This window comes from Rousettus aegyptiacus, unplaced genomic scaffold, assembly GCF_014176215.1.
Source record: "Rousettus aegyptiacus isolate mRouAeg1 unplaced genomic scaffold, mRouAeg1.p scaffold_m13_p_1, whole genome shotgun sequence".
Taxonomy (NCBI): Eukaryota; Metazoa; Chordata; class Mammalia; order Chiroptera; family Pteropodidae; genus Rousettus; species Rousettus aegyptiacus.
Genome location: NW_023416284.1, coordinates 163,972,833 through 163,988,527, shown reverse-complemented (window position 1 = coordinate 163,988,527; position 15,695 = coordinate 163,972,833). Strand labels below are relative to the sequence as shown.

General features: G+C 38.7%; 1 protein-coding gene and 1 pseudogene across 3 annotated transcripts in view; one reads left to right on the top strand and one right to left on the bottom strand.

Annotated features, from left to right (window-relative positions):
* PDE7B (phosphodiesterase 7B) overlaps positions 1 to 15,695 on the bottom strand; it is a 276,538-nt gene that overhangs the window by 57,766 nt on the left and 203,077 nt on the right. For all 3 annotated transcript variants that reach the window (XM_036221959.1, XM_036221960.1, XM_016165846.2), the window contains one exon: positions 10,516 to 10,599. In XM_036221959.1, coding sequence (XP_036077852.1) covers positions 10,516 to 10,599 — 84 coding nt within the window. The remainder of the gene's footprint in view (positions 1 to 10,515; positions 10,600 to 15,695) is intronic.
* Positions 12,971 to 13,089, top strand: LOC118604339 (annotated as a pseudogene).

Below are 15,695 nucleotides of genomic sequence, written 5' to 3'. Positions count from 1 at the left end.
AAGCCACCACTGCGAGGTCCCATTCAGAACTCTGATAAGTACTCGGCTTCACGATTTTCAATCAGTTTTCCAAGGTGGCCTCATAAATAACATTTTCTGGCCCATGACTACAACTTCATTTTCTGCATCTTGTTATTCTTTAGACAAAAAAATTGATTCTACTTTTGAAGAGAATTGAAAAAAAATTTGAAAATAAAAAGTTTTCTTCTTTTTAATACATTTTAATTTTTTTGTGATTATAAGAGAAATATATGCTGATGCTAGGGGAAAAAAAACCAGAAGAATAGAAAATAATAATCATCTGGAAATAATCCCTGTTAAAATTTTGGCATATTTTTAAAAAGATAACTGAGATCTTTTAAGATCTTTTATGAGATCTTTAAAGTTTGTATACTGCTTTTTTTATTCTTAGTATATTATGAACATTTTGAGAAACTATTTTTCAGCAAATTACAGTTTGCGTGACAGGAAATAACCAACTCCCCTCGAGAAAAATTAAAGCAACCGGCGGCAGCCCCAAATCTGACTTTAATTTGTCACAATAGTGATTCCATTTCCTCCTTCTTCAGGGACAGCTGACAAGCATCCTTGGTTGTCACCGCCACACCCTTCTCTTTCTTATCAAAGGACACAAGGTCAGGTGATAAAGTGAATAATTTGTCATTCGAAACCTTCTTCCAGAGCAGGAGGAATATCGAAAAATACAGTTGAAAAGTTGCAAAATCTAGTATTTATGTAGATGTACGATTACATATTTCTATTTAAGTTATAGAATTGTTTGTTCAAGGATATTGAAGCAATTTCATACCAAAAAGGAAATAGTCTAAATGTGCCATAGAAAGATAATGACTATTATAATGTAAGAAAAATATTTAATAAGTGTATTTGTCACACACGTCACATAAAAGGAATATCTTGTATACATCTATTGACTTTGAACATTAAAATTCATATATAAAGGAGAATTATAGTCCATAATGGTTAAGAGCTTGTGCTTTGGCATTGTAATTTGGGGGTTTGAATTCTGGCTAACAAGTTATTTTTTGGGAGAGTTATTTCCCTTCTTTGGGCCTCAGTTTAAATAGCAGTGCCTACTTCATAGGGGTCTTGTGGGGATTAAATGAGCCCATGCAAAGTACAAAAGCAGGGTCTAGAACCCATGAGCTCCATATATATTAAAGATTATTATTTAATGTATATGTATGGCATAATTGACCTATACCAATGATTTCCAAATATTCATGGATTCCAAAACTCATGGAAGGTCCAGAGCCAGTCTTATTGTATCAGATCACGTCAGGGCACTTTGAAAAATATACTGTCCAGAGGCTCAGGTTCAGTGAGTTTGCAGTTACAGTGTGAGGGATGCTTTTCTGGAGCTGTGGAGGGAGCACAGAGGAGGGAATGATTAGTTAGTCCCCTACGAGGGTGAAGAGGCCTTCGCAAAGGCAATAATGCTGGGCCAGGGCTCAAAGGGTGAATAAATGCTTCCTAGGAGAAGAAGTGGCTGGGGAGGGTCTACTCAGCAGAGGAAGAAGGCACATCTAAAGTTCAACTATATCCATTGAAGACCTATGGTGAGAAAGACAAGTTACTGGACACATTGATCTCATTTACTTCTCACCTCAGCCCAATGAGGTTGAGGTTACATTCTCCTTCCTTAGGCGTGGGCATTAAGTAGTTTGGGTATCTTTCTCAAGCTCACAAAATAAGTAGGACTCAAACCCAAGTCTGATTTCAAAGCTTATTATCTTTCCTCTAGCTTCCTCTCTTGGTCACGGTGTAGAGAGTGCATCCAGCGGCAAGAGTCCAGTGCACGTGGAGCTTTCTTTGCGCAAGGAACATGGTAGAGCAGGTAGAGAAGCAGCATGCAGTTGGATGTAAATGCCTTCTGTTATTTCTAGTGTCCACAGACACTAGATAAGGGGTAAGAGACTGCAGGTACCACCTTGCTACCCCTTTCCGTGCTCCTAGACCTTCAGGAGATGAAGGTCTTGAGGAACCTTGCCTAAGAGGGATCCATACTTGGGCTCCTACATCCTGTGCCTGGGAGTAAGCACTTCCCATCTTAATGCTGTCTGGTGGCTGTTGTTAGGTGCAGTGACAGGGGCCGCTCCCCCTTGGGACTTTCCTCCCTAATTGCTGCTACTTTCCTCAGGCATCTGTTCTACTGCTCCTCCTCCTGAGGTTACTAATAAGTAATAAACCACCCACATGCCCCAAGGCAATTTGGTTTGCTAGTTAGAAAACAAGATCTTGATCTTATGTGTTAACCCTGAGATCTCAGTTTAAAAACACACAAAAGATTCTAAAATGAACACACTCTCTATATTTTTATGTATATAGTCAAATGGGCACCATGATGAGTCTTTTAGATCTTCCGAAACTTTGAAGATAGGGTGGCAATGAGAAAACATAACCCCTCATTTTGTTTATTAATGAAGTCACAAGAGATAGGCTCTTCCTGCTTCTGGGTAGGAGGTTGCATTTCATTTTATTTAACAAACAAGTCATTCTAGATCAGTGACTCATGGAGTAACTTCAGTCAAAAGAAACTTAATTTACTCTATGTTTTACTGTCTCCAAAAATCCAAAAAAGCCACTATGCCAGAAATACTCCCTGTGGGTTAGGGTTTTACGCAAGGACGTGCTGCAACAGAAAATTGTCATTTCTCTGTGCTGTATTCAGGTGAATTAGCAAATCCACTGGGACGTGACACAAGCAGCTACATTTGTGCTAAACAGAATCCGCGATGGTGGTGGTGGTAGGGGATTTGGGTTGGTATCTAATTTCTCACAGAGGCAAATAAATTGCTGGTGAAACTTACTTCTTCATGGGCTTTATCATCAACAGTCTTGTGCTTTGCTAAATCGCACTTATTATAAACTGAAATTATAGGGGCCCTTAAACAAAGCAGTTGTTGATTTTGTGATACCTGTTCTGGCCATATGGCTCATGAATGATTCCCAAGTGAAACTTCCAAATCAGGACTCTCTGACCTGCCCTGAAGTCCCTTATTTCCAGCTCTCTCCTGGATATTTCCACTTGACTCTTCTACAAACAACCTTTCCCAACTGAGCTCACCATCTTGTCCCCAATTCACCTTCCAACTTTCCTCATCGTTGAATTCATCTCTGATTTTTCAGATGGTCAGACCAACCCTTGGAGCTTCCAATATTGAGTTTTATCTCCTCTTCTCCACATCATCTTGGGATTTATACCTTTATTTCTATTGCCACCATAGTCTTATATTTATCTTGATTCATTGAGTCTGTTCCTCCAATATATGGATGTTAGTTGATTTTACCCTGTCCATCTTTTCCTTGGAATTCTTTGGCGACCCTCTTTGTTTAATGAATCAAGTTCGAATTCTTTATCTTGACATTTTGAACCTTTCATTTTATCTCTAGTCAATGTAATTTACTACTTTCTAGACCTTCTTCCTACTTTGTGAGTTAATGTCTTCCACATGTCAGCTCATTCTCACTTCTAGAGAATTCCCTTACCAGTCAACATTCCACCTTATCTTTCGGAATTTAGCACAAGAACCATAGAGCCCTCTTCTCCTGCTCAGGGCACTTCAATAATCTCTGCCTTCTCTTGTCTCTGATTTCTGTCTGTGTTAATTATTTTAAAACTAGATAATTTATGCTCTTGTATGGTTCTGGGTTTAATGTGTGTTTGTCTTGTCCGTGTTATGAGGTTGTTACATCTTTGAGGTTAGAGGAATATTTGAAAGTTTCCTTTTGAGCACTCAGAATCCTTAGCTCAGAGATAAGAGGTAGCAGGTACCACCTTGTTACCCCTAATCCTCGTCAACTCAAAAATAATTGTTCAGATATTAGCATTTGGTGTTTCTGGCAGATTCCAGTCACACTGCTATCTGAGACAGGAGTTAGCCATCATATAAAAGGCTATCTTCCAGAGGAAATATTGGACTCCCTAATTCAATTTTCCATTTTTTTTTTTTATCATTCAGGTAAAAAAAAAATTTGTTAAATGATCTCAGCGAGATTAACAGAAGTCAATAATTGTTTTCAGGTCTAGCTTTAGAAATTGAAAACTACTTTTTTTTAAAATATGGTTTTCCCCAGACAAGCAGGTATGTTAAATGATCTCTTCAATTTCTCTAGCCACCTACTTGAATACCTCATCTTCCATTAAAATTTATATCCAGTTGAGTAGAATTGCTGACAACTCTTTTGAGGTCTTGCAGCATATTTTAGAATGGCTCTAAAAGCTGTCCTTCATTGTTGCTTTAGTAACTGCTCATGTTTTTATGCCTCCAGAAAGACTTTCCTAATTTTTCAAGACAAAATTATTCTCTTCCCTAACTTTCCCAAAGTTAATCACTCTCTCCTCTAAATCCTGTATACCATACATGTTTCTCATATTTGTATATTCTTCTTATACATGCATTATTAGATGTATCACATCATATTAAAGTACAGTTGCTTAGGTCTCTGTAAGTTCCTCAAAGGCAGTGGCTATGTGTTATTCACCTTTGTAACTCCAGCATCTGGAACACTGCCTACCCCAGGTGGTGCTCCATTGATGACAGTGACAAGGAATGAGTGAATCAGTGAGGACGCCATCAACTCTGTCTTCTGCAATGCAGTGGCACTTCAGTGGCTAATCATCCTACCAGTCCAGCACTTCGGCATCTGAAGTGCTGGGGGCTTGCAGCCAGAAACCCTGAGTGCACATCCTGGAGAACGGTCCAGATGAATCAGAAGGCACCACAACCACAACCAAAGCCTAGCTTTTCTTCTAGAGAAAAGCAAATATTGAACTTTCAAATTGTGGGGTGTAACCTTGGTGCTCATGAGAAGTTTTAGTCCTAACCTGCACCTCCCTTCTCTGCTTGGGTAGCACAGGGCTGAGGGTCTGCACTTTGAGTGAAGATGGGATATCATCCTCTAGTTTCTTTCAAATTACCCTGTAACATTTTTTAAAAGATGTTTCTATTTTATTTTCTTATTCTCTTTTTCTTTTTACCTTTTAACAGACATACAACATTGTGTAAGTTTAAGGTATACAATTTGCTGATTTGATACATTTATATTTTGCAACATGATTAGCTAACACTTCTATCAGGTGACATAATTATTATTATTTTTTTGTGCCAACAATTAAGATCTCTTAGCAATTTTAAGTTTATAATACAGTATCGTTGACTACAATCACTATGCTGTGCATTAGATCTCCAAAACTTATGTATCTACTAGTTGCAAGTTTTTACTCTTATATAGCATTTCATCTCATAACATTTTAGATTAGGTTCTTTATATTCTGTGTGGTTCTCATAGGTAACATTGAAAGTTATCTGTGAGAAGATCACTGAAAGGCCATCATCATCTGTGTAGAATTCTGTCTTAGAAAACAAAATTCATAAGCAAATTCCCCCTCCATCTTAAAGATGGGGCTATCACTTAGAATCAAATGGTTTGTAACATGCTGGGTGGCTTTTGGTTGACAATCCCTCCGTGAATGTATTTTATATTTTTATAAGGTGCAATATGTTTTAGGTGGTAGCTTTTAAAAAAGCATTTGAGTCTCTGGATCACTTCTTCATAAAAGAAATACACACACACACATTTAATGTGTATATACATATTTGTAAGTATTATATATAAATTTCATATAAAATAATGTTCTATTTCAGAAATAATAAACACAGAAAAATATTTTTATTACCTCATGCTGTGCAGTTAAAATGGAGAGGCAGATCTGGAGGAATAAAACTTTAAAGATCAAGATTAGCAAATTAACGGAGAGGAAAAGCCAAATAGACAATTAACCTATTACTGCAAACCCCGGGGGCTTGTCTGGAGCTCTAGGCTCTCTGTGGCAGCTGATATTTGGTACCCTAAAACCTCCAGCTGAAGCTGCTTTGTTCCCTCAAGCTCCACAGCCACTGGGATGCTGGCTTTGTATACCACTTGCCTTGCTAAGCTAGTGTGGAAATCTCATTGTGCTGCTGCAAAATGGTTGCCACGGGAACATCTTCACCTAGTCATTATCTACTCAGGCTACTGATTATATTAAACCAGGAGACAAAGATGTACAAGGGGCCTCTGTTGGCACCTGTTCTGCAGAGAATTGTAATTGCTTTTGCCACATTCACCTCTGTGGTCACACGTCTCTCTAAACACTCTCCTCTACATTTTCTCTCTTGTTCTCTCCCCAGAGCTAGTAAATAAAATAAATCTATAGGAAATCAACATTGAAATAATAGAGCCATTACATTTCTACTCTTCCTGCCTCCTTCAGTGGTCTCATGTGGAATAAAAATAATTGTTACCCTGTTCTCTCACTCTTTCTGCTTCTCCATGCATAGGTGCAGAGATAACTCTTTAAGGGTCTATGATTCCTGCATCCCATGCAATGATGCCAAAGCCACGGTTTCCTGCTACTTATCCAGAGAAGCTTCTAAAGATTAATATAGACACCTTTTTTCCCCTAAATTGTATAAAATATAAACAGGAAATGAAACTGGCTCTTAACAAGTAACTTAATCTTACATATTTCCCAATAGAGAAATGGACAGATCTGGATGGGTCTCTTTTGAGGAGGTGTTTCTGATCTTTATTTTTAGAATGCAGGTGACATTTGAGAGTGTTGTCTTAAAGTAATCTTTTGTGAGGAAAACTACATAATCCATTGTAATTTATTGTCCAAATCAGGATACTTTGGAGTGAAATGTAACATTATTAGTAATGATGCCTGGACAGCAGGTGCAAACTGGGACCGTACCAGACAAACTAGGTATATATTGTTATGACAATAAGTATATGGGCACAGTATATGGTAGCACTGTGCGCTCAAAAATATAGGAAAAGGGACACCTCTTTTAGAAAAAAAATTTGTGAAACTTGACATTATAATCGTGGAATCTAAAATCTGCGTAAGCAAGAAAGGTTCACTTTCTATTTATACTTATGTCTCATGTAAATTTAGTCAATGTGAGTCTATTCTTGAAAGTAAAGTGATGGCAATGGGAATTTTTTGAAAAGAAAATAATGAAATTCACAAAGGAAACTAGACTGGACTGTGAGTGTGCCTATGGAGATGTCATAAAACCCTTTTAACTCTGTTTAAAAATGTAACTTAGAGTTTCTTTTGCGAAGAGCCGTAAAGTATTTTTGGCTTTGTGGGTCATGTGGTTTTTATTGCAACGACTCTGCCATTGGAAGATGAAAGTAGCTGTAGATGATATGCAAATGAGTGGGAATGGCTGTGTTCCAATAAAATCTTATTTAAAAAACAGGCAGGGCGGGGGGGGGAGGGCGGGGGGCACAGGTTAGGTACCTTTGCTGTCGTTTGCCCACCCCTGATCCAGTTGTTTGTTGAATATTTTAGTAACTTTGTTATAATAGGAGGAAAATTAATTTATGTATTTGTTCTAACATCTCCTGTCTTGCTGTGACAGGGCGGGGCCCTGGCTATAGGGACTGATGGAGGTGTGCAATGGGACATACTATTTCATATATATTTTCGTCGTGCATGTTCTGGCCATTCGAAGCATACGTTGAGGTGGGTGATAGAAGGTGAAAACCCAGGAACACTTTGGAGAAGGAATGGCAGCCGTGTAGATTTCATGAAACATTTCCGAAGGAATAGGAATAGGACGTAAGAAATAGACGCCCTGGTGATTCAGTTTTTCTTATGAATTTTGTTTTTAAATCCAAGATTAGAGTTTACCTTAGGAGAGGGAGAAAATAAAACTGAAACCTCCTGAGGAAAATGAAGTCTTGGGTGTCGGCTTACCCTTTAAAAAAAATACTCAAAATTATGGTAAACAAATAAAAAATCACTTTAAACTGGCTTGGCACTTAGTGTATAGCACTGGAATCAGGTTTTGTTGGTAAAAAAAAAAGTTATAGGGGGAAATCTCAAAATATTCATTAGGGATTTATTTTTAAAATTTTATAGTTATATTTAAATTATTTCTCTTTAGGCAGAAAGCACACACTAGCAACTCAGGCAAACCACAAGAACATGAATGAGATGAAAGAGAATTAAATAGTGTATATAAAGTAGGAGGAGATATGACATACGTATTCACATCGCACTGTGTGACTACATAACACAGAAATTCATATACCTGTCCTTACCCAGTGACAGGCTGCTTTAATTGCAGACTAAGCTAGGAAATTGTGGCGAGTGACCACAGTAATGTTATTGGTTTTAGCTTCACCTCACTGACAAAGCGTATGGGGGGATCAGGCAACATAACGGGCAGTACCACAGAAAGGAAAAATCTCAGCATCAGTTTTATCTGAGCTGTTCAGTTTATTGTAAGGGGTGATGGACATTTATTATTTAACATAATCTTTTTGAGGGGCCCCTTGAATCTAATTGGTAAATTAACAATAGCTACTGGGAGGTCAGTAATTGTAAATCGAATGTCCTTTTGGATCTTGCAATCCCTTTAGATATGTGTTTTATACATCTAAGGGAAAAATTTTAGAGACCACTTATAAAGCAAAATACAATGAGGGCAAATTGATATTCCCTTGCATGTATTACTGATAAAAAGACAAAGAGTTATTCAGAGTGGAGTGCTGAGCAGAGGAGAAAGGGAATTTCAGGATGGATAGATAGCACTAACGCTCAACAGATGGAAAGGCGTGAGCACCAGGTGGGGTGAAGTGGGGGGTGGAGAGGTGGAGAGCATCTCCAGCCAGAGGAAGGAGGCTGGGGTTGAGTCCAGGCACTAGGCAGTTTCTGGAGGATCTACGACAGAGGGGTGACAGGATGCCACCTGCTTGTACATGATCTGTTATAAGTAAATAATATAATAGGGAAATATTATCTACATTGAGTTTCCGTTCAAATTTTTAAAAATATTTTCTATGTTTTTCAGCTTACAAAAGTAAAACAAGCGAATTGTGAAAAAAGAAATCCAACTGTTACAGAAACCTATGACGTAGAAGTTAAATATCCAATAATCTCATCTGCAAAGGTAACCACCATTAGCAATTGCAAATTAACACTAGGATAAATAAATAAACAAAGATTTCACTATTTGGAAACTTGGAATTGTAAAAAGGAATATCTATTTTCCTAAATTGTTTATGTCTTATATTACGTAGTCTCTTATCTACTATAGAAAAGAGGCTTTTTGATTATTTTCTCTCTCCGACCCTCAGTTCACCATGGTGATGCCATTGAGAGTCCTGGTCTATATGAGACAGTGACTGGACTCCTTGTTCATTCCTACTCTGCCTGGTGGAAACATATACCTGAGACCTGCCAATCCATATAGTCTAGAGACTGTTAAAGGGATAACTTCTATGGGTAGCCAGAACAGCCCATTCCAGGTTATAGGAGAGGTAAGAGACTCTCAGAGCTCCCCATGAGCTGTATCCAATATTGCATTGGTTTACTGACTCAATTCTTATCAAATTTAGGGTCTGGTTTGGGGAATTTGTCTCTAGTATGGAAAGAGTTACTCCAAGTCTCTGTGTCCCTGGAAAAGCTGAGAAAACAGATATTGTGTATTGATATGGGAGATTAACAAGCCAGAAATACAAACATGTACAACTGTTGGCCTTTCAAGGATCTAAGGATCAGAAATAACAAGTTCTAATTTCTCCTAGTAATTTCCAGGGGTCAATGTAAATCAATTACTTCTTTAGCTAAACTCGTTTAGGCCAAAAGAAAGTAATACCCAGTGGGTGCAACCTAGTACTTTGAAATTTGGATAGGAGGTGATATGAGAACCAAACACTGAAAACCTCAAAGCAAATAATGAAATTTATTCACTTTTTTCCCTAACCCCTCAAGGTCAAAGTGAAGGATGATTATGGTAGTTAGAAGATATGAAATCTGAAGGGGTGACTGGTCACTGGTTTGGGTTTCCAAAGGAATTTGAGATTAAGAGAATTTAAACCAGAGAGAGCATAACTTCAAATGAGGCTTGATAGATGAACGGGAAATAAATGAGCTTCTGAGGTAGTCAAAATGGAGGAAGCTACTGCAGACTAAAAGGACTTCACCGTGGTGAAGAGTTTTACCAGGAATGCAAGAACGAACTTCGGAAATTTAGATTAGACAAAGAAGGGAGAATTCAATAATGGATAGGTTACTAAGGGGTGCTCTAGAATAGGTTTCCCTGTGGGGTTTTAAAACAAAAATAAAATGGAATCGTATCTCATCTATGGTTGAAGATGGAGAGAATGTCAGGGATAATGAAAGGAAGAGTTTCCTTGTACAGGGCTTCACAGTTTTTAAGATTTACATTTTTAAAGCTAACATGATCTCATTTTGCCCCACCCTTCCCCCTTCCCCCCCCCCCCCCAAAAAAAAAAAAGTCTGAGAGGGCAGGGCCAGAATTACTTCACCAGTGAGGAAATCTAAAGACAAAGAGTTAAGTTCCACTTGGGAGGGGAGAGATGGAGGAAGGAAGGCAGACCTTGGAGGGTTTTGAAGTTCAGAGGGAAGTAAGAGTTTTGTTTTTTTTTTTAAAGAAAACCTTTGTTCCTTTCCAGGTACACTTGATTACTCACTGTTAAGTAGACGGAAGTCAATGAATGGGTAGGAGCCACGGCGTTCAGCAGGAACCCCCGTCTGACCCCTTAGTCGTACATCTCCTAGAAAACAGAAGATCCAAACAAGTGTTCGAAAACGTTGCCAAGTGTAATCACTTATCCTCTATAAATCCTCGTACCTGCTTATGTCACTGGAACCTACAGCAAATATCAGGAGAAAACTGATTCCCATTCACCTTGCTTATGAGAGTGTGATGCGGGAAGGGATATTTCATGAATGCTGAGCAGAATAAACTTGACGCTGCTGTAAGAAATGAAGCAGTGTGCTCTGATATTTGCCTGGAAAATGGGTCTGTGAAAATTTATTTTGTAACTTACAGAATTTTCATAGTCTTTTTATAATTCAAACGGCCATGACTATGAAGTACCTTACTGTGGAAGGACAAATGCTGTGCTGGAATTATAGCTTTAACTTTGATTAAAAGTTTTAATCACTCACAGTGTCATTTTTCACAGTTCTAGCACAATTTTTTTTCTGACTGGTGTCCATTTTCCTTGTTCCCCAGATTGTATCATTGATCTGCTTTAGAAACTGCTCAGCAGAAGGCCACCCTAGCTCCACGTACTTCAGACACTTAGCCTCCCTTGGACATATGACAGACAGTCTGTAGTTTCTAGGACTTATTTGTAGGTTTCCTTTAGTATCTGTGTTCACTTTCCTTTTTATGTGTCCTATCTTCCAAAGGGAGGTAATGAAGCTGAATGGAGAGAGTCTGGACTTTAGAGTAAGGGAGGCCTTGGATAAACCAGGCTTTGAGCCTCAATTGCCTCATTACAAGGGGTCATTGTCCCTGGCAATACATGCTAGCTTTACTTCCTTCTATACTTCTGCAAAGCAGGGATCGTGCACATTATGTGTTTTACATTTCTCCTGAGTGTTTTGTATGTTTTCTGGTACTTAGCACTCTGAGTGAATGTCCTCTGTGGACACAAATACATAGAAAGACAAAATTCTCAATTAGTACACATAACATGAAATCAGAGGAAAGTTAAAAATACATAAGACCTAATATACGTTTGGAAGATCTGAATCAGGAAAGGTTTCGATTCCGTGAGTAATGGGTTCCCTGCCATAAACCACTCTTTCCCAGACACGGGGTGACACTGGGGCCTCAAGCTGTGAGTAGAGAGGAGGACCAAGTCTCCTTCCTGACTCCTGGCCTTAACCAGGGCCCAAACTAGATCCTCGTGAACTGTAATGTATGCAATTGATAGTGTTTAAATAGCCTTCAAAATGGGCCTTGTGTGTACTTGGGCTAATTAACTTCAAGCTTTGAGCCCTTGGGCTATGCTCTGCTTCGAATTGTATATTGGTTCCTTATTTAACGCTCATAATCTGATATTGTAGTGACGCATTGATATTAGAGACTGTTACAGTTTATGAAGTATAGTGAAGTGAGAGGAGGCGGGACAAGATGAAAAAGTATATTTAAAATATAAACATAATCTGACATTAAAGAAGGGAATGCTGTTAGCATCTGATAAATTCATGGTGTGGGGGCAGGGTAGAGAAAAGCCACTGGGAAGAGTTGAAAGGTTTACCTCTCCACAGCAGTTGTCTTGAATACTCTGTTTATAAATCTCTGAAAAGTTTACAAAACGCATTCATGAACATCACAGTATATTTATTTTCTTGTTTATCTCATTAGATTCTCATAATCTAGCCTTGTAAGGAGAGTCACTATTATTCTCCTTACTTTATAGGTGAGAAAATAGCAGCTCAAAATAGAAAGGGAAGGGCTACTGTTCACACGCCTCACCCCAGCTCAAGGCTCCGGTACCCTAAAGGCACTCACTAGATGTCTATTGACTTTAATTGACTTCCTGAGTTTATGGTGTTTTAAGCTTATAATGAGCAGGGTTAGTCCTTAAATCTAAGTTGTTAAACTTCACAGGCAGAGCTCTCTCCTCAATACTATTGGTTTCTAACCTTATGGAGTATGCACACATGCTTTTTAAAATGAAAACAAAAATCACAGATCTCACATGATAGAAGCTGTGCTACTGACAGCCAATGAGAAAGTACAGTATGTTAAAGTGACCTCACGAATTCAACACCGCCTTTAAGTGAAAAACCGTGCATAGATGAGACCATGTTAATTTAGCTTACAAAGCCCGCCAGGCTTGCAGATTTGTTGGCCTCTTGTGCTGTCTCCCTTTGGGCTTTTCCTAGGGGTTTCAGGCTCATCAATTGGAAATAACTTCTCCATTAGTAGTTTTTTCTCAGTATTACCAGAGAGTTTCTCCTGACTTTGTAGTCCTGAACACACTATTTTCCCCAGAAATCTTCTGTATAATATCAATGTGGATTTTAAAGCTTCTGCCTGAATTTATTCTATTTGTCCATCTGAGAGCCTGAGGCAGAGGAGGCCTATTCTCATGGAAGATTTGGGATTTAGAGAAATGGAGAGGAGTCTATGGCCATGCCACCCTGAACAAGCCCGATCCTGTCTGATCTTGAAAGCTAAGCAGGGTTGAGGCTGGTTAGTACTTGGATGGGAGACCACCTAGGAAGACCAGGTGCTGTAGGTGTAAAAAATAAGGGATTGCAAACTGACAAGCTTCTTGCAATCTGTGAGGTCAACCAAAAAAAAAAAAAAAAAAAAAAGGAACAAAGAGGACATAGTACCACATGGAAAAGTGGATAAAAAGGGGGTGATATGCTAGAAATCAGGGAACTCTTATTATTGATAGGATCAGTATTTCACCATCTTGGGTGACCTTGAGCAAATTAATAACCATTGCGAGGTCCAGTATTTCTAATACTTAAATTAGCATAAGTATCAAAGTTTTGTCTACTCCACAGGGTTGTTGTGAGGAAATTAAAGTGCATGAAAAAAGAACTATAGTTAACATTTATTGAATAATAATTAAACTGTGCTTGGCATTTTACATGCATTTTCTCATACCAACAATCCAAAATGAAGTAGGTATTATTATTAGACTATTTTACACTAAGGAAACTGAAGCCAATGCAAACTTGATAATTTGTTTGAGCTCATAGAGCTAGTAAGCGTGGAGCTGGAGCTCAAATTTGTAACTGCCTCCTAACTTCATCTTTTTACCCATTCTCCTATTTTCAGGGTAAAAAAATTATATAACCAGTTAAGCGTTAACTTTTTATTACTTAAATGTATGCTTTGACCTGCTGTTTGCCGATAAACCAAATATATATTCACCATAATTCCTGGAAAATGAATACCAGGGAAATCTACTCTGATGAATTCGAGATTCAATCTGAGAGATATTGTTTATTCGAATAACAGTACAGTGGAAATGTGCTGAGGAGTAAGACAACTGGATCTTGTTCTGGATCAATAAGGTATATTTTATTCTGAAGTAAGAAATGGGAAGCAATTATTGAAAAATATTATTCTGCAGAACTGAAATTACCTGGCAACTAATTTACTCAAACCCTTAATTAAGTAGCCTTTTCATGACGCAACCCCACTTTTGGGAAAACCAAACAACAATGAAACAAGTTGATACCAAACATACTTAAACAAACTAACAGAACAAAACAAAACAAATCAACAGCAACAACAACTACAAAACCCATACCCTAAAGTTCCCTTTCAGCTTATACTCTCTTTAACTACACAATTACAGTTTTAAGTAGATCACTTATAAACCTAATAATGGCCTTTAGATGCAGTAAAGAGTTCTTTTAGAAAAGGATTAAATCATGTTAAAAAGACTGGTAAAACAGGAGGCAGGGCAATTTTAAGTGGGCTAATAATGCATTGTAGAAATGTTTCAACATGTAAAGTTAAATACAAACAAACCAAAATTCTGTATCTTGAGCATTCTATTTGATTAAAGCTCTCATGTGGTAAGATTAATGTTTTATACATTTCTAATGTAGAAGGATCTCACTCCTTCTCTCTGCTTTCATGAGACCCTTCTGATACTAAATTGCTTCAATATGCTTGTGGGAAGAGAGAAATAATTCAGTAACAACAGTCCCTGGAGGAGCAGAGGCCACTGGCTGATGTCCCAAGATCCGAACAAGTGGCGTCCTGCTGAACTGCTTTTACTGGCCTGTGGTCTCAGGCAATCATCTATTTACCTAAGGCCTTATATCCAAGCTAAACAATTATTTTGACTATTCATTAGGCCCCTGTTTAACTTAAGCAACTTTCTTTCTGGCAAAGGGAAGGTGCTGTGGAAGCAGAGTAGGAAGCGTTGACAGCTCAGTCCTGTCCTCAGTCTTTTCTTATTGTGTTCCAAAACGAAACAAACAGCAGGGGAATTCTTACTTTAAAAGGGCTGCTTCTCTTTTGCCCCTTCAGGCTGAAAACATAACATGTCGTCCTTGGGTATTTAAAGCTGCAAAAACAGGCAGAGAGCTGAGCTGCACGGCTCCAGGAGCCAAGACCTGGAGACAGCCACTCATCCTCCCGAGGGACGTGGTTCAGGGATGGACCTCTTGCCCACTTGGCCTCTCAGGCTGTCTCTGTTTAATAAAAGCTTGTGCTAGGGAGCAGACATTATGTGGCCTCTTATGTAACTGGCAAAGAGAGTGGAGACTCTGATGGCGATGACAACTTACAGTGGCTGAAACACGGGCCACATGACAAGAACCAGACTCTGGCCTCAATTGCGGTGTCAAGGTCACTTCAGGGTGGGGAAAGGGAGCAGGAAAGGGACAGAGCGGTAGCTTCTATGCCGGTATCGCATCTGAGATGAATGAGGAAGATAATGGTAATGGCTGCAGGGACCATGGTAGAGAGATTCGTGGCAGGGGTGTCACCATGAAGGAGGAAGATGACCTTGTGATAGTGTGAGAACGGTGCATTTCTGGAGCAGGCCAAATATAGGGAAGGAGAAGCGTTCACAAAAGGTATTCCTTTGAACTTTCTTAGATGTTACTAATTCATGTTGCTGCTACAAACTTGCAAAATAAAGGCAGAGAGAACCCAGATCCTCGCGTCTCATGCTGCACTGCCTCGGCTGGCAGCTTTGAATATTTCAGAAGACGACTTTCAATTAGCAAAGTGAAATATTTCTCTTAAGATGTTTATCGAGCCAAAGTGGAGGAAGTTTGTGCAATTCAATCACTCCACAGATTTATGGGATAGGACAGGCAGCCAGTTCAGTAACTTAGGCAGAGATGATTGTTCTGAGTGCTATGAGCT